At 43.2% G+C, this 19,865-nt stretch overlaps 1 protein-coding gene across 1 annotated transcript in view; it reads left to right on the top strand.

The window, feature by feature from the left end:
* Nucleotides 1-19,865, top strand: part of EMB (embigin) — a 38,893-nt gene that overhangs the window by 8,567 nt on the left and 10,461 nt on the right. The window contains exons 2-4 of the mRNA XM_038765798.1: nucleotides 6,522-6,611; nucleotides 15,199-15,382; nucleotides 15,751-15,839. Of these exons, the coding sequence (XP_038621726.1) occupies nucleotides 6,522-6,611; nucleotides 15,199-15,382; nucleotides 15,751-15,839 (363 nt within the window). The remainder of the gene's footprint in view (nucleotides 1-6,521; nucleotides 6,612-15,198; nucleotides 15,383-15,750; nucleotides 15,840-19,865) is intronic.

The following is a 19,865-nucleotide window of genomic DNA, read 5'->3' as shown; positions in this document are numbered from 1 at the left end:
TAATACTGATAATAATCATGGTACTTGTTAAGCAGCGTGGCTCAGTGGGAAGAGCACGGGCTTTGGAGTCAGAGGTCATGGGTTTGAATCCCGACTCCACCACATGTCTGCTGTGTGATCCTGGGCAAGTCACTTAACTTCTCTGGGCCTCAGTTACCTCATCTGTAAAATGGGGATTAAGACTGTGAGCCCCACATGGAACAACCTGATCACCCTGTATCCTCCCCAGCGCTTAGAACAGTGCTTTGCACATAGTAAGCGCTTAACAAATGCCAATTATTATTATTATTATTATTATTAAGCGCTTAGCATGTGCCAAGCACCGTTCTAAACACTGGGGTAGACACGAGTTAATCAGGTTGGACACAGTCCCTGTCCCACATGGTGCTCACACTCATTTTACAGCTGAGGTAACTGAGGCCCAGAGAAGTGAAGTAACTTGCCCAAGGTCACACAGCAATGTGGCAAAGCCAGGATTAGAACCCAGGTCCTTCTGACTCCCAGGCCTGGGCTCTGTCCACTAAACTATGCTGCTTCTATAATTACTAGGATTAATGGTAAAATGATGTTGATAAGGCACTCATTTCTAAGAAAGCCAAAATATTTAGGTCCAAAAAAGCTAGCACATATCCACCAGAGGAATCATCTGGATACCACCAGTAAACAAGGGAGAAAAACAACTGTGTCCCCTGAACTGAGGGATCCCACTGGCCAAAAAGTTGTCCACATAGCCCTGAGCCTTTCCACTCCTCTTCCAGTTCTGCCTGTTCCCTGGGACCCATCACTCAACAGTATTTATTGAGTGTTTCTTGTGTGCAGAGAACTGTTCTAAACGCTTGGGAGAGTACAACAGAATTAGCATTCCCTGTCCGTAACGAGTTTACAGTCTAGAGCGGAAGTCAGATATTAATATGAATAAGTAATGTATAATATATGCCTTGACTTGTCCCTCACGCAATCCTTCTCTTTCCCAGAACAGAGGGGCCAGGTTTCTTGACTGTAAGCCTGGTGTGGGCAGGGATTGTCTCTATTGCTGAATTGCACTTTCCAAGCGCTTAATACAGTGTTCTGCACACAGTAAGCACTCAATAAATATGATTGAATGAGTGAACAGATATCTTACCCCTGTTTTTTACTGATGAGGAAACTCAGAGAGATGTTAAGTAATCTGCCCAAAGTCACACAGCAGACGAGTGGAGGAGAGGGAGGAGATAGATATATGTGCCACTAAGACAGAGAAGTTATGTAACTTGCGCAGGATGTTTCCAGTAGGCCATGCGGCTTCTCAAGTTCTGTATTTCCCTTTCTTAGTTTCAGAGGAAACCGAGGCAAAGAGAAGTGACTTTCCCAAAGTCACGAGGCAGGCAAATGGTGGAGTGGAGTGAGGCTGAGAGTGGGCCCAGAAACAAGAGCCGCTGTGGTCACCCAGCCCTCAAGCCTGACACTGCCCAGGCTGAGAAAGGGAGGGTTTCCAATAAAACTTGAGCATAGAGATCGTTTACATTGAAAATGCAAGCCAAACCCTCAAACAGTTTGAATATCCTGCACAGGGGAGGAAGGCTTCCTTTCAGTGTCATGGTGCAATAGAAGCTCTGAGCCCTTTTATCTACAAGAACAAGTTTTACTGTGTAGAAATCATTTCAGCAGTGGAACAGAATCTTTTCTATTTAAAAAAAGGTAGTGAATATGAAGATTATGGGTGCCATTTGCGTTTGATCTATACAAACCTGAATCTGACTGTAAATATGAATTTCTGGGACTCTTCAACCATAGCCCCTCAGTTCAACCATTAGAAGATGGTTATCTCCTACTCTGCAGAGATGGAAGTGTTTTATTATGCTGTCAGCCTTTTCCTTGACTTAGGAACACTCTGTTATTTGGGACTGTAGCCTGATTCCAAGGAGATCGGCTATTAAGGTTAGAGACTGGAGCAAGGAAGAGGTATTAGTGCTAATCCTGTGAACTCCTGAATTGTATATCCCAATTTTCTGCCTCAGTTTCTTCATTTTAAATGAAGTGATCATGTGGAGTGGGTTCATTCATTCAATCGTATTTATTGAGTGCTTACTATGTGCAGAGCACTGTACTAAGCGCTTGGGAAATACAAATTGGCAACATATAGAGACGGTCCTTACCCAACAATGGGCTCAAAAGAGGGAGACAGACAACAAAACAAGTAGAAAGGATAATACAATGCAATAGAGTTGGTAGAGACAATCAAGGTGTTTACAATCTAGCCTGAAGAGAGGAAGACCACGACAGGATGAAGGGGAAAAACAAAGGAAAGCAAGCTTTATTTGAACACATTTTACCTAGGAAAGTTCCTGTGTGTTTTGTAGGAGGCAACAGAGGGGTTAAAGTAGCTTTTGCTGTTGTGTAGATTATAAAATCAGTGAACTAGTGCAGTGTTTTCTGGACTAGGGCAATCTGGGAATCTATTTCAGTAATTAATGGTTATTTAGTTTTTTCAAAAATAAATGGTTTTCCATGAAAAAGTTTTCCATTAATGTCTCTGGGTCCATAAATTTGGGTGGTTTGGGGTCAAATTTAGGCTGGCATTATTAAAGTCCAGTTTAATAATTTAATTGGTTAAATTTTGGCTAGTTAGTAGAAGTTTTGTATCATATCGTAGCCTGCCTGCGATACGGCATTACTGCTTCTGCCTCTTTGCTCACCACCTTGCATTCAGCATCTTCCTCACTCTCTTCTGTACTTCACTCCACCACTTGGATCATTTTTCTGAAAAGTCGTTTTGCTCATGTCTCCTCACTCAGAAACCTCCAATAGTTGCCCCTTCATCTCCCCATAAAACAGAAACTCTTGATCATTGGAGAAGCAGTGTGGCTCAGTGGAAAGAGCCCGGGCTTTGGAGTCAGAGGTCATGGGTTCAAATTCCAGCTCCGCCAATTGTCAGCTGTGTGACTTTGGGCAAGTTTCTTAACTTCTCTGGGCCTCAGTTGCCTCATCTGTAAAATGGGGATTAATACTGTGAGCCCCACATGGGACAACCTGATCACCTTGTATCCTCCCCAGTGCTTAGAACAGTGCTTTGCACATGGTAAGCACTTAACAAATGCCATCATTATTATTATTATTATTATTATTGCCTTTAAGGCACTCAATCCTCTCTCCCCATCCATCCTAACCTTGTTTATCTCCCACTCCAGCCCAGCCTGCACACTAAATTCATTGATTCATTCCATTGTAATAAGCACTTACTCTGTGCAGAGCGCTTGGGAAATTCACTCCTCTTACACCAGCCCGCTTCGTGTACCCCAATCTAACAATCAATCAATGGTATTGAATGCTTACTGTGTGCAGGGTAGTCTGCTAAGCACTCGGGAAAATTGGTAGGCATGATCCTTGTGCAAAAGGAGTTTATGGTTGTCTAGACAGGGAAAGAGACATTCAAATAAATTACAGATGGGGAAATAGAGAATAAGGATATGTAAGTGCTGTGGGGTAGGTAGGGGGTGAATACAAGTTCATCCATTCATTCATTCTTATTTACTGAGCGCTTACTGTGTGCAGAGCACTGTACTATGCACATGGGAAAGTACAATACAACAATAAACAGTGACATTCCCTGCCCATAATGAGCTTTCAGAAGTGCATAGGTGATGCAGAAGGGAGGAAGAGAAGCAGCACTGTGTGGTGGATAGATCACGGGCTTGGGAGTCAGGAGGTCATGGGTTCTAATCCTGACCCAGCCACTTGTCTGCTGTGTGACCTTGAGCAACTCACTTCACTTCTCTGGGCCTCAGCTACCTTATCTGTAAAATAGGGATTGAGAATGGCAGCCCCATGTGGGACAGGGACTGTGTCCCACCCGATTTGATTGTATCCACCCCAGCACTTAGTAGAGTGCCTGGCACATAGTAAGCGCTTAACAAATAGCATTATTATTATTATTATTATTATTATTATTATTATTATTATTATTAAGAGTAGGGGAAATGAGAGCTTAGACAGAGAAGGCCTCTTGGAGAAGATGTGATTTGCAGGATGGCTTTGAAGGTAAGGAGAGTGGTTCTCTGCCATATGGGGAGGGAGTTCCAGACCAGAGGAGGAGGTTGGCAAGAGATCGGTGGTGAGATAGATAAGACTGAGGGACAGTGAATAGGTTGGTGTTAGAAGAGTGAATTGTGCAGACTGGGTTGTAGCAGGAGATCAGCAAGGTAAGGTAGGATGGGGAGCACTGATGGAGCGCCTTAAAGCCAGTGATGAGGAGTTTTGGTGTGATGTGGCGGTGGATGGGGTGTGGTGAGATTTGGACTGAAAATGACCTGGACAAAATGGAGTGAAGAATGGACTAGATTGGTGAGGAATGGGAGGAAGTGGATGTCAGCCAGGAGGTTGATGAGGTAGTCAAGGGGGAATAGGATAAGTGCTCGGATCATCACGTAGCAGTTTGGATGGAGAGGAAAGGTCGATTTTAGCAACCTTGTGAATGTTGAAGCAGCAGGATTTAGTGACAGATTGAATCTGTGGGCTGAGTGAGAAAGATGAGTTGAGGATGGTACCAAGGTTATGAGGTTGTGAGACAGGGAGAATGGTGGTGTTGTCTATATCATGATGGGAAAATCAAGGGGAGGATGGGGTTTGAGGGGAAAGTGAGGAATTCTGTTATGGACATGTGGAGTTAGAGGTGTAGGCAGGACATCCATGTAGAGACCTCCTGAAGGCAGGAGACAATGGGAGACTGAAGAGAAGGAGAGAGATTAGGATGGGAGTTGTAGATTTGGGAAATATCGGCATAGAGGTGGTAGTTGAAGCCAAGGAGAGGGAGAGTAGAAGGAGAATGAAGAGGGACACAGAATTTCGCCTTCGGGATGCCTGTTATCAGGGAGCAGAAGCCTACGAAAGAGACTGAAAATGAGGGGCCAGAGAGATAGAAGGGGGATCAGGAGAGGATAGTGTGACTGAAGCCAAGGTTAGATAATGTTTCAAGGAGAAGGGGGTGGTCCACAGTGCTGCGGGCAGCTGAAAGGCCAAGGAGGAATAGAATGGAGTAGAGTTTGTTGGAATTGGCAAGAAGGAGATCACTGGGCTTTGAGAGGAGCATTTCCACTACCCTCTACACCTTCAAATCCCTACAGAAGACTATAAACTTGTTCTGGGCAGGGAATATGTCTGTTTACTATCAGACTGTACTCTCCCAAGCACTTAGTACAGTGCTGTGCACACAGTAAGGGCTCAATAAATACAACTGAATGAATGAAATCATATCTCTTCCAAGAAGCCTTCACTGAATATTCTCTCATTTTCCCACCCTATTTTCCCTCCCTTCTTCAGTGACTTTGCACTTTGTTTTGTAATTTAGTAATAATTAAGGTATTTGTTAAACACTTACTATGTACCAGGCACATAACCACAATCTTGTAACCTAAGCACTTTGATACTCACGCCACCCCAGTTCCACAGGAATTATATCCATTATCCTTACATTCTGCTGCTTTCCCTCTGTAATTTTAAAATTCCTGTTTAACCCACTAGTTTGTAAGCTTCTTGAGGGCAGGGATCATATCAACCAAATCTGTCATATGACACTTACCCAAATGCTTAGTTCAGTGCTCTCTTTATGGTATTTAAGTGCTCAATAAATACTACTGATTGATAGATTCCAAAAGAAGGGATAGGTAAAGGAGAAGACTAAGTCTTGCTTGCTGGATATGATACACACACACCTTCTCTCTCTCTCTCTCTCTCTCTCTCTCTCTCTCTCTCTCTCTCTTTCTCTCTCTCATTTTATTCCTTCTGGTAAGTTCTCCCTTTTTTCACTCCTATTTTTGTTTTCCCCTTTCAAATTCCTCCTCCTCTTCAACTTTTCTGCTTTCTCCACTTTTCTTTTTCTCTGATCCTCTCTTTTACTCTGAGCAGGTGCATGCATTTCTCTGTCTTGCCTCTCAATTTTTTTTCTTAATTTGTGCTTAATAAAAAGATGCTTAATTTAGCCTAAGAGTGAAAATAAAGGCAGGGATGAGAAACTGCTTGAAGTCAGAAAGCAAGTACAGTTAAGAACATTTTGGTGTAAATTAGTCAGCGGTATTTATAGAGCACTTTGTGCAGAGCAACTTACTGAACACTTGGGAGAGTTCAGTGCAGTTGGTAGACATGATCCTTACCGTCAGGGACCTTAGAGACTAATGGAATGATAATTATGATATTTGTTAGATGCTTGTTGTTGCCAAGCATGGGTGAAGATATAGGATAAATCAGATAGGACACAGTCCCTATCCTACCCAGAGGCTCAGCATCTAAAGGAGTAAAATGGTTTCCCATTAAGGAGAAGCTGAACACATTTGAGGGAAATGTTTTTCTATTAAAACATTAAATACATTATTGGCCCTGGTATTGAGTTTAAATTGTCTGGGATAAAAAAAAAAATGTTTTCTTCACTTGTCTCTGTCTAGGTCCAATAAATGAACTGATTCAAATAATTCAGTTTGTAAGCGCATACCTAGTTAGCTATATCACTTGCGAAAAAGTTAATCTATTGTTATGTTTTCTTTATCTAATAGATGCAGACTTGAGGACTCAAATGCCCAGTCAAGAAACTGAGGAGACACACTCTAACCTTACATTCGTGAAGCAAAGCATATCTCTAATTGGTATTTATTTTATTTTATTTTATTCATTTTATTCTGGTATGTGTTATGCATTTTCTTTGGGGAAAGTGCTCTACTCTGCTGGGGATAGGTGGAGAACCATGGATAAAGTTCCAGACCCACAGGGGTTTCTCATACATTGCTAATTCTTTTGTACTCTCCCAAATGCCTAGTACACAGTGTATTGCATACAGTACAGTGGAAGCTACTTAAGGACCGGGATCATGTTTACTAACTACTAGTGTACTTTCTCAATCACTGGGTATAGTGCTGCAAACAGTAAGCTCTCAATATACCACTGATTGGCTGATTGACTGTGGACAAGTCACTTAAATTCTCTCACCTGTTTCGTCATCTGTAAAATGGGGATTCAATACCTATTCTCCCTCTGAATAATAAATAAATGATAATTTACTTAGGCTATGAGCCCCATGTGGGACAGGGACTATGTCTGTTATGATTGTGTATCTACCTCAGTGCTTAATACAGTGCTTGACACATAGTAAGTAGTTAACAAATACCATTTTTATTATTATTATTACCTGGAGCTGAGAAAACAATATTAGAATTAGACAATTTGTCACTTCAAAATAGTAGTACCTTCTTTCACCAATCTTAAATGTGTTTAAATCTTTGAGGTATTCAACTGGTTAGTTGCATTTCCTGTTTTAACTGACTTCCTATTTTTCAGTTTGCCTCCAAGTCGGTTTTCAGTTGAGAGAATTAGAATTATGAAGGTATATGCTTAATATCAATTTCTAGACATTCGTTGATGGCTTCATATGTCTGATACTGCTGGGACCTTGAGCTTTTTGGGGTTCTTTTTCTCTAAGGAGGACATTGGTATTAATTACTATGTGCCCAGCTCTCTGCTAAGTGCTATGATAGAAGGAATTCAATCAGACACTGTTCCTGAGGTAGAGTGGGTATTTTATCTATGTTTTACATTGAGGAGACTGAGGCTTCAGAGAGGTTAAGTGACTTGCCCAAGGTTGTCTAGCAGATAAATCCAAAGAGGGAGTGAGTTCCAGGCAGGAGGGAGGACTTGACCAAGGAAATTAGAACCCAGGATTCCTGACCCCTGGACCCGTGCTCTTTCCATTAGGCCACACTGCTTATAATCTTAAACTTTCTGCTATCTGAGAAACATCCAGGGTTACACCAGCCGTGGGTTTTTTTTGTTAGGTTTTTTTCTCTCCCCTTAGTTGCTTCTCAAAGTTGAAGAAGACACAGCTAATAATAATAATTGGGTATTTGTTAAGTGCTTTTTCAGTGCCAAGCTCTATACTAAACACTGGGGTAAATTCAGGATAATCAGATCAGACACAGTCCCTGTCGAAACAGGGCTAAAGGCATTAATACTTAACTGTCAAAAATTTGAAGGTGAATCAATTAATGGTATTTATTGAGTGCTTAGTGTGTGCATAGCACTGTAATAAATGCTTGGGAGAGTACACTATAACAGAGTTGGTAGACACCTTCCCTGCCCACAGTGAGTTTACAGACTACAGGGGGTTACAGACACCAATTTAAAGAAATTATGGATATATGTGTAAGTGCCTTTTGGGATAAGGTTTGAACTCTTAGTTTCCTCAATAACAGTTAGCTCGTTGAGGGCAGGGGACGTGTCTCCTAACTCTATTATATTATACTCACCCCATGGCTTACTGCAGTGCTCTGCACACAGTAAGTGCTTAATAAATATGACTGATTAAACAGTGCCTTCCCGGGACCATCTGATCAGCAAATGAAGTTCTGTCGTCCCAGTTCATTTGCTGATAATAATCTTATCAATCAATCAATCAATCAATCGTATTTATTGAGCGCTTACTATGTGCAGAGCACTGTACTAAGCGCTTGGGAAGTACAAATTGGCATCACATAGAGACAGTCCCTACCCGATAGTGGGCTCACAGTCTAAAAGGGGGAGACAGAGAACAGAACCAAACATACCAACAAAATAAAATAAGTAGGATAGAAATGTACAAGTAAAATAAATAAATAAATAAATAAACAGAGTAATAAATATGTACAACCATATATACATATATACAGGTGCTGTGGGGAGGGGAAGGCGGTAAGGCGGGGGGATGGAGAGGGGGACGAGGGGGAGAGGAAAGAAGGGGCTCAATCTGGGAAGGCCTCCTGGAGGAGGTGAGCTCTCAGCAGGGCCTTGAAGGGAGGAAGAGAGCTAGCTTGGCGGATGGGCAGAGGGAGGGCATTCCAGGCCCGGGGGATGACGTGGGCCGGGGGTCGATGGCGGGACAGGCGAGAGCGAGGTACAGTGAGGAGATTAGTGGTGGAGGAGCGGAGGGTGCGGGCTGGGCAGTAGAAGGAGAGAAGGGAGGTGAGGTAGGAGGGGGCGAGGTGATGGAGAGCCTTGAAGCCCAGGGTGAGGAGTTTCTGCCTGATGCGCAGATTGATCGGTAGCCATTGGAGGTTTTTGAGGAGGGGAGTGATATGTCCAGAGCGTTTCTGGACAAAGATAATCCGGGCAGCAGCATGAAGTATGGATTGAAGTGGAGAGAGACACGAGGATGGGAGATCAGAGAGAAGGCTAGTGCAGTAGTCCAGACGGGATAGGATGAGAGCTTGAATTAGCAGGGTAGCGGTTTGGATGGAGAGGAAAGGGCGGATCTTGGCAATGTTGCAGAGCTGAGACCGGCAGGTTTTGGTGACGGCTTGGATGTGAGGGGTGAATGAGAGAGCGGAGTCGAGGATGACACCAAGGTTGCGGGCTTGTGAGACGGGAAGGATGGTAGTGCCGTCAACAGAGATGGGAAAGTCAGGGAGAGGGCAAGGTTTGGGAGGGAAGACAAGGAGCTCAGTCTTCGACATGTTGAGCTTTAGGTGGCGGGCGGACATCCAGATGGAGATGTCCTGAAGGCAGGAGGAGATGCGAGCCTGGAGGGAGGGGGAGAGAGCAGGGGCAGAGATGTAGATCTGGGTGTCATCAGCGTAGAGGTGATAGTTGAAGCCGTGGGAGCGAATGAGATCACCAAGGGAGTGAGTGTAGATTGAGAACAGAAGGGGACCAAGCACTGAACCTTGGGGAACTCCCACAGTAAGAGGATGGGAGGGGGAGGAGGAGCCTGCAAAAGAGACTGAGAAAGAACGACCGGAGAGATAAGAGGAGAACCAGGAGAGGACGGAGTCTGTGAAGCCCTGGTCGGATAGCGTGCTGAGGAGAAGGGGGTGGTCCACAGTGTCGAAGGCAGCTGAGAGGTCGAGGAGGATTAGGACAGAGTATGAGCCGTTGGATTTGGCAAGCAGGAGGTCATTGGTGACCTTTGAGAGCGCAGTTTCCGTGGAATGAAGGGGACGGAAGCCAGACTGGAGGGGGTCGAGGAGAGAGTTGTTGTTGAGGAATTCTAGGCAGCGCGTGTAGACAACTCGTTCAAGGAGTTTGGAAAGGAATGGTAGGAGGGATATGGGACGATAACTAGAAGGTGAGGTGGGGTCAAGAGAGGGTTTTTTTAGGATGGGAGAGACATGGGCATGTTTGAAGGCAGAGTGGAAGGAACCAGTGGAGAGTGAGCGGTTGAAGATGGAAGTTAAGGAGGGGAGAAGGGATGGAGCGAGAGATTTCATAAGATGAGAGGGAATGGGGTCAGAAGCACAGGTGGCCGGAGTAGCACTTGAGAGGAGGGAGGAGAGTTCCTCTGAGGATACCACTGGGAAGGATGGGAGAGTAGCAGAGAATGTTGAGAGCCGGGGGGTTGGAGAAAGGGGGGAAGAGACTTTGGGGAGGTCGGACCTGATGGATTTAATTTTGTTAATGAAGTAGGAGGCCAGATCGTGGGGGGTGAGGGAAGGAGGAGGGGGAGGAACCGGGGGCCTGAGAAGGGAGTTGAATGTACGGAAGAGCTGGCGGGGGTGATGGGCATGGGTGTCAATAAGGGAGGAGAAATAGTTTTGTCTGGCAGAAGAGAGGGCTGAGTTAAGGCAGGAAAGGATAAACTTGAAGTGAACGAGGTTGGCATGGTGTTTAGACTTTCTCCAGCAGCGTTCGGCAGCTCGAGCATAAGAGCGAAGGAGGCGGACAGTGGCAGTGATCCAGGGCTGTGGGTTAGTGGTGCGAGAGCGGCGAAGGGAAAGGGGAGCGAGCGAGTCTAGCTGAGTAGAAAGGGTAGAGTTGAGAGCAGTAATCTGATCATCAAGACTGGGTAGAGAGGAGAGGGCGGCGAGGTGGGGTGTGAGGCGTTCCGAAAGATGGGTGGGGTCCAGAGAGCGGAGATCTCTGTGAGGGAGTAATACGGAGTTACAGGGGAAAGGAGTGTGAGTGAGGAGGCAGGTGAGAAGATTATGATCAGAGAGAGGGATCACTTCATTTCTTTAGAGAAGCAGCGTGGTGCAGTGGATAGAGCACAGGCCTGGGGGTCAGAAAGTTGTGGGTTCTAACCCTGGCCCTGCCACTTGTCTGCTGTGTGACCTTGGGCAAGTCATTTCACTTCTCTATGCCTCATCTGTAAAATAGGGAATGGGGCTGTGGGCCCCAAGTGGGACAGGGACTGTGCCCAACCCGATTTGCTTGTATCCACCCCGGTGCTTAGTGCAGTGCTTGGCACATAGGAAGTGCTTAACGAATACCACAATTATTATTAATTATTATTACTGTTATCATTTAATTCACCTCACCCCAACCTTCCAAGCCTTTTCTTTCAAAAAATGTTCTAATTCATGAAAAAAAAATGGAAAGCTTCAGGAGCAAAATTCAATCCCTTGTCTCGCTGTTTCTTTTCCTCATCTGCCAACTGTAGAAGGCCTGGAAGTGTTAGAAATGGATGGATATGGAGAAGATAAGAACAATGTCAGCTACTCTTTTTACCTTCTGAGGGGAACCCTGTAGTGTTGGAAAGAGGCACTGGAAGCTTTTTGATGGGTGGGTGTAGGAGAGTGTAACAGCAGATTGGAGATAGAATTTCCAGAGCCAGCCCAGGAAAACAAGGCTGAATGGAGTAAACACACTCCCTATTCCCTGTATTTAATAAGTCACGAGGCACAGTATTTTTAGCATCATTATAAAGAAGCCAGTGCCCTTTGTTTATGTTGAATAAGGTGACTTTTTAGAGGAGGAAATTGAAAAACACCAGCATGTACTTCCCAAGCGCTTAGTACAGTGCTCTGCACACAGTAAGTGCTCAATAAATACGACTGATTGATTGATTGAGAAAGGTGATGAAAATGTAGGAGGTAAATTTTGTGAGGAGAGATGAGGGGATAGTTCCTTTTAGACTGTAAGCTTGTTTTGGGCAGGGAATGTGTCTACCAACTGTTGTACTGTACTCTCCCAAGCACCTGGTACAGTGCTCTACAGACAGTAAGTGCTCAATATATACAATTGATTGTTAACTTGGAGAAAGAACAGATGGTAATAAAGCAAGACTTCATATCGATGCAAAGCTTTTCTCACACAGAGGGTGGCGACCAGCTGGTCTATTTCTACTCTCCCCTAAGGAAGATGCTACTTTTATATTTTGTTTTCATTTGAACTCGTAAATGCGAGACAGGTGCAGGGTAAACAGGAATATTTTATTGAAAATTTCATTCCAAACTCCCAGAATTCTGTAACATAACAATATAAAGGTGTCAGCACAAATACATAAAATGACTAATTTATGCTCCCTCACCACTTTCAATCCGGGCTCCTGTATCAAGTCTTTCCTGACCCGTCTTCTCTAGCCTGGATTCCTGGGGCTCAACTCATTAAAAATTTTTCCTGCCTTCCAGGTAGCAGACCAGAAAAACATTGCCTTTCAAACTCCTACTTATTTGAATCAAACGATAACCTTTCTTGGTTTTCACTGAGACCAACTCCTCCTTCTCTCTGGTTCTATTAACCTGCTGCCCAGTGGATCTGCGAAGATCTATATTCTGGGGACTCCAGGAAATCTTGATAAAGGTAGCGTCTTCTGGAGAGGCACATGCTTCTTAACCTAAGTTGCCATGGCCTATGCGGGCATCTCAACACCTAAATTCAAGTCAGAAGGTCATGGGTTCTAATTCTTGTTTCACCACTTGTCTGCTGTGTGGCCTTGGGCAAGCCCCTACACTTTTCTGGGCCTCAGTTATCTCATCTGGAAAATGGGGATGAAGATTGAGCCCTGTGCTGGATAGGGACTGTGTCCAACCCAATTTGCTTGTATCCACCCCAGCGCTTAGTACAGTGCCTGGCATAAAGTGAGCACTTAACAAATACCATAATTATTATCATTATTATAATTGGTATAAAACTGTTAACTCATTCCAACCTTTTCTTAGGGTTTAGAACGCCCAGCTCTGCCACTGTGTGTTATACTCTCCCAAGCACCTAGTGTGCCACTGTGTGCCACTGTCACTGAATGCTGTGTAACTTTGGACAAGTCACAGTTTCTCTGGGCCTGAGTTTCCTCATCCTTAGAATGGGGATTCAGTACCTGTTCTCCCTCCCACAGAGTCTGTGAGTTTCACGTGGGACAGGGTCTCTGACCGACATGATTATCTCCTATGTACTTTAGTGTTTTCTTACAGTGCTTGGCACCTAGCAATCACTTAACAAACACCATTATTATTACTATCATTATTAGTTAATTAACAAATGATTCCATTAACTGGGGCTCCAAGTCACTCTGAACTGTATCCCTAGGGAAATCTGCTTTTACATGTTTACAGTTTCATCACAAATTCCCTTTGGGGTTGGACATTTCATCTTTCTTTACCAAAACCTGTTTTTAAGGGAAAGAGTTGATTTGGGCTTTTCTGAGTTATACAAGTATGATTCAGGGGATCTGCCAACTTTAATTAGCTATTCTTACTGTTCTCACACTTGCACCTGGTTACTTCTTAAGACAGGAAAGCTTACTTTAAAAGTTTGAAACCCAATTAAAAAGTGATGAAGTCATGAAATTTTGAATATTCTGTTTTTCCCTATCTCGACACAATTTACCAAGCCCTGAGTAAATCTGTGAATTTGTTGAAAGTACAGTTCCATTTGGGAGAAGACATCACCGTGGATTACATCAAGATTTTAAAAATAAAATAAGAAATCCTAAACATTCATGATGCTTTAAAAATTCTGTTTAAAACATAAAAGCTTCAGAAGTTAAGATTCTCTTTGGAAGGAAGTATTCAGTTGACCAGTTGGATGTAATCAGACTGATTTGTACAGATTAAGGGGATTGTGTCAGTCAGTGGTATTTATTGAGCGCTTGGTGTGTGGGGGGCACTGTAATAAGCACTTAGGAGGGTATATGATAGAGTAGGACGGGCCCTACTTGACACATAGTAGGTGCTTAACAAATACAATAATAATAATAATGATATTGTCATTGAATTCTCTAAGTTTTATTTGCTTGGCTTAGTTTGAATAATACTATGAAGAGAGAGTATTTTGGAAGAAGAAAGTCATATTGGTATGCACAGAGCACAGTACTAACTACTGGAGGAAAAATATGCAGTTGAAAATTAGACATGGTCCCTAGACCTCAATCAATTAATGGGATTTATTGAATGCTTAATAAGTGTGGAGCACTGAACTAAGCTTTGGAAAATTAAATCCAGTTTAGTTGGTAGATATGTTCTCTGGCTTCCAGAAGCTTACAAAAGGCTTACGGTAAGAATAAGGGAGGGGAGAAACAATGGACATTACATACATATGGGACATTGAAACAATAAAAACACAGAAACAGCCTAAAAGATAAGGGCAGCAATCTATATATAAGGGATCGTAAACTGTGGCTAAAGGAGCAGAATTTTGAGTTCTCACAACTTACAGTCTACCCAACATACACACAGATTGGCCTAGTGGAAAGAGTTTAGGCCAGGAAGACAGAGGACCTGGGTTCTAATCCCAGCTCTGCAACTTGTCTGCTGTGTGACCTGGAACAAGTCAATCAATCAATCAGTCAATCAATAAATTATTTATTAAGGGCTTACTATGTGCAAAACACTGTATTAACTGCATGGGAGTGCACAGTATAACAGAATTAGTAGACACGTTCCCTCCCACAATGAGCTCACAGTAATTTAACTTCTTTGTGCTTCAGTTACCAAATCTGTAATATGGGGATTAAGAATGTGAGCCCTATATTCATTCAGTCATATTTATTGAGGGCTTACTGTGTGCAGAGCATTGTACTAAGCGCTTGGGAAGTACAAGTTGGGACAGGGACTGCATCCAACCTGATTATCCTGTATCTATCCCAATACTTAGTTTAGTGCTTGGCACATAAGAGCTTAACAAATACCCAAAGTTGGGTAGGGATTGTCTGTTGCTGAACTGTACTCTCCAAACTCTTAGTACAGTGCTCTGCACGTAGTAGGCGCTCAGTAAATACGATTGAATGAATGAATGAAACACCATTTTTAAAAAAGCAACCATAAAGGATTGTTGAATTAGGCTTCGTATTTAATCATTTGACTAAAAAAATGTTTTTTCAGGTGTTATAGTTTATGCGAGGTCTGCAAATATGCTTTGCCATAAGCAAAACTCTGGAACCTAATGTGTATTTCCTTCAAAGGCTGGAACTAGAACACTGATCAGTTGTGAAGGTTGATAGGTTACATTCTTATTTTCAGCTCAAATTCAGTTACTATTCTGTTTTTCAAATAGGGACTCCAAGTGCCTCAGTGGAAAGAAATACGATACTCCACAATCCTTCTCACGTAGAACTCACCTGTAACTTTTCTGGGGATCTAAATTCAGTAAGAGTAATCTGGAAGAAGGAAGGTGAACAAATCAACAGTAGCCACATCTTCACAAATCAAACCGGAAATGTCCTATATACGCAGTACACGTAAGTTGGCTGACATTTAACTTTTACTGTAACAATCAGAAACTGGATGAAGTTTCATTATTAGTCTGCTGAACAGGGTGTACAGTTAAAAAACTTGAGCGGTCTTCCTTATTTGAATATTTCCTAAGTTTTATTTTGATCTCCCTGCTGTTCATTCATTGTCGTATTTATTGAGCGCTTACTGTGTGCAGAGCACTGTGCTAAGCACTTGGGAAGTACAAGTTGGCAACATATAAAGACAGTCCCTACCCAACAGTGGGCTCATAGTCTAGAATTTCAGGGGGATAGCTCTGCCCGTGATCCATTCCAATGAGTAGGTAGAATCACAATGAGACCTCTACAGATATTAACAATTCATTTTTTTCTAGGTTCAAAATCTTAAATAGCACCCAGATGGGAAGTTACCTGTGCATTTTCGAAGATGCAGAAGAACAGAGGGGCATGTTTAACTTCAAAGGTCAGTCATGGAGATTTAGAGCCTTTTTTCTCAGGGTCCTTTTCCCATGTAATAGGCATTTGGCGTTCCGGGCAGTGTGATTAAACTAGGGGTAAGAGTAGGTCTTTCTGGTTGACCTACCCAGCGTGGCTCAGTGGAAAGAGCACGGGCTTGGGAGTCAGAGGACGTAGGTTCTAATCCCTGCTCCGCCACTTATCTGCTATGTGACCTTGGGCAAGCCACTTAACTTCTCTGTGCCTCAGTTACTTCATCTGTAAAATGGGGATTAAACTGTGAGCCTCACATGGGACAACCTGATTACCTTGTATCTACCCCGGCGCTTAGAACAATGCTCGGCACATAGTAAGTGCTTAACAAATACCATAACTGTTATTATTACTATTACTACCCCTTACACGCATGCTGGAAGTGTCTGTTTCTTTTCTCCTGCTGGGGTTCTGAGTGGTTTCTAGCTCCTTTACCCTTCTCCCTCCCTCACTCTGTCTCCTTCTCCTTTTCTCTATCCCTCTTTCTTTTTTTTATGGTATTTGTTCAGCACTTACTATGTGCCAGGCCCACAGGAGGTTTGCAGTCTTAATTCCCATTTTACAGATGAGGTAGCTGAGACACAGAGAAGTTAAATTACTTGCTAAGGTCACCCCACAGACCAAGTGGTGGAGCTGGGACTAGAACTCTGGTCCTTCTGACTTCTAGGCCTGCTTTGTCTACTTGGCCATGCAATTGTTACTGCATTCAGATTGCAAGCTCCTTGTGGGCAGGGAATGTGTCATGTCTACCAACCCTGTAGCATTTTACTCTCCCAAACACTTAGTATGGTGCTCTGCATGTAGTAAGCACTCAATAAATACCATTGAGAAGTTGATAGATTCAGAGCAGTAGCATAAGCGCAGCATGGCTTAGTGGAAAGAGCGTGGACTTGGGAGTCAGAGGATGTGGGTTCTAATCCTGGCTCCACCACTTGTCTGCTGTGTGACCTTGGGCAAGCCACTTAACTTCTCTATTACCTCATGAGTTACAGATGAGTTACCCCATCTGTAAAATGAGGATTAAGACTGTGAGCCCCATGTGGGACAACCTGATTACCTTGTATTTACCCCAGCGCTTAGAACAGTGATTGGCACATAGTAAGTGCTTAACAAATACCATTGTTTTTTGGGGGGGGGGTTGGTGGGGGAGAAGAATACAAGAGAAATAGTAGCCATGATCCCCTTCCATGATCCGTATAGCAAGCAAGGTGGGGCAATCTCTTCCCCTCAGTTTCAACCCATCTCTGCTTCAGAATAGCCTTTGGCCATGAGAAAGTACTGGGTCTGAAATGCTGGTAGGTATTCCTGTTGGAAACCTTGCAGGAATTTGACCTTGAAACCTTTAACCTTGCTTCTCAGCAGGTGTTGGCAGTACAGGAGTTCTCACCTAGATTCCGTGGTTGAATTAATTGCTGGCTGTATATGGGCAAAACCGTTCTCTTGGATGGCAAAGAGGTGTCCATTTTTCTTATTTTGGCATTTGGCTTCCAACTTCACTTTAATCTCTCTCCACATTCAAGTCTCTCCCAAAATACCACTTCCTCAAACAATCCTTCCCCGTTTAATTTCCCGGCACCCTGAATCAAATAATCCATAGCACATCTCTACTTGTATATATACATATATACACACTAAAGCAGTAGAAAAAATGATTTATATTTTGATCATTTTAGTTGTCAGTGTGTTTATGGTCACCTTCCCCCATTAGAGTGTAAGCTCCTTGTAGGCAGGGAATATGTAACTTCATGATCCTGTACTTCTAAGTTCCCATTAGAGTGCCTTACACTAATCAGCAGTGGAGTCCAGTGTGGCCTAATGGATAGAGCATGGGCCTAGCAGTGCGAAGTACCTTCTGTCTCCCCTTCTAGAAACTAAGCTCATTTTGGGCAGGGAATGTGTGCACTTATTGTTCTGTTGTACTCTCTCAAGCTGATAGTACAGTGCTCTGCACACAGTAAGTGTTCAATAAATACAACTGAAGTGAAACTGGGTTCTGATCCCAGTTTCACCACTTGTCTGCTGTGCGACCTTAGGCAAGTCCCATAACTTCTCTGTGCCTCAGTGACCTCATCTGTAAAATGGGGAGTAGGACTGTGAGCCCCATGAGGAACATGGACTGTATTCAACCAGATTACCTTATATCTACCCCAGTTTTTAGAATGGTACCTGGCCCATAGTTAGTGCTTAACAAATACCATTAAAAAAAAAAGTGTATTGAGGCCTAGCGGAAAAAGCACGGGCCTGGGAGTCAGAGGACCTGAGTTCTAATTCCAGCTCTGCCAAATGTTGCTATGTGACCTGGGGAAAGTCACTTAACTTCTCTGTGCCTCAGTTTCCTCAAGTGTAAAATGAGATTACATTTCCCTGCCCACAGAGAGTTTACAGTATAGGGGAGGGGGACACAAAGACATTTAAAAAAGTGGATATTTGATAAACACTACTGCTATAGCTGCTTCATATTATTTCTAGTAATTAGGTATGAGTGGTGAGAGGCCCTGTCAAGGTATTTTCCACTGAAGATTAAGGCATTAGCAAGCAGAGTGTTGCCCAGGGTGTCTGAGATTTTTAAAAAAATGGGAGACATGGTACAGACTACTGGAAAAAGCAACAGGCCTGACCATCATAGGATGTGGGCCCAAATCCCAGCTCCACCGTTTGCCCACTGTGTGACCTTGGGCAAGTCACTTAACTTTTCTCTTAAACATTTTAACAATTTTCTCATCTGTAAAATGGGGATTCAATACCTGCTCTCCCTCCTACTTAGACTGTGAGTCCCAAGTGGGCTGTGTCCAACCTGATTGTCTTTTATCTACCCCAACAAGTAGTACAATGCATGGCACATCGTAAGTGCTTTCAAAATAACACTATTATTTTTATAATAATAATAATAATTTTGGTATTTCTTAAGTGCTTACTATGGGGATAGATACAAGCTAATCAGGTTGCACACAGTCCCTGTCCCACATGGGGCTCACAGTCTTAACCCCCATTTTACAGATGAGGAAATTGAAGCCCAGAGAAGTGAAGTGACTTGCCCAAGGTCACACAGCAGACAAGTGGCGGAGGTGCCATGAGAATCCAGATCCTTCTGACTCCAAAGCCCATGCTCTATACATTAGGCCACCCTACTTCTCTTATCATTATCATCGTTATTATTATCTTTATTAGTAATAATTCTCTTCTACGATTTGGCCACAATCTTTTTTTTTGTCTAGGCAGTTTCCACTTATTTCAAAATTATCTTCCACCTTTATGCTGAAAACCATGGGGTTTTCTGTTTTCTGCCAGCCTCATCATCTGATTGTGTATTTTCTGCCTTCTCTTTGTGCTTGCTGCCGAGAAAGCGCTACAGAATTGGCATCCGTTAATTACACTTATTGTCACTTTCCACTGAGGTGAAGGTGTAGAAGCTCCTTGTGGGCAGGGAACATGTTTACCAACTCTGTTATACAGTACTTTCCCAAGTGCCTAGTGCAATGCTCTGCGCACGGTAAGTGCTCAATAAATACTATCGATTGATTGATAGATAAGGTTATGCAAAAAGGATCCTGTTGTTGGGTAGGGATTGTATCTGTTGCTGAATTGTACTTTCCAAGCACTCAGTACAGTGCTCTGCACGCAGTAAGCACTCAATAAATACGATTGAATGAATAGGCAGATCTTCCAATCAAATCAATCAGTGTGTCAGAGAAAGCTGATTCAGCTTTGCTCCTGTCCATCTGACTAGATCAGCAAACTCTAGAGTCTGGCTGTGGGTCTTTGATTCTTTGAATTCTTTTCCTCATCTGTCAGTAGCCACTTCGGATGTCTTTAAAGACTCTTCTCCATAAAACTTCACACTGACTAGTTTCTGTCCTTATGCTGAGTCCCTGAGCAGTTCAGTCAATCTCCTTAACTTCGACTGTCGTGTCTAAGTGACCACTTCACTCAAACAGTGTAACTTATTGTGCACTTACTGTGTGCAGACTCTAAACTCGTAATGGGCAGGGAACGTGCCTAT

The sequence above is a fragment of the Tachyglossus aculeatus genome, chromosome 23 (genome assembly GCF_015852505.1).
Source record: "Tachyglossus aculeatus isolate mTacAcu1 chromosome 23, mTacAcu1.pri, whole genome shotgun sequence".
Classification (NCBI taxonomy): domain Eukaryota; kingdom Metazoa; phylum Chordata; class Mammalia; order Monotremata; family Tachyglossidae; genus Tachyglossus; species Tachyglossus aculeatus.
This window is presented reverse-complemented; position numbering and strand designations above follow the sequence as displayed.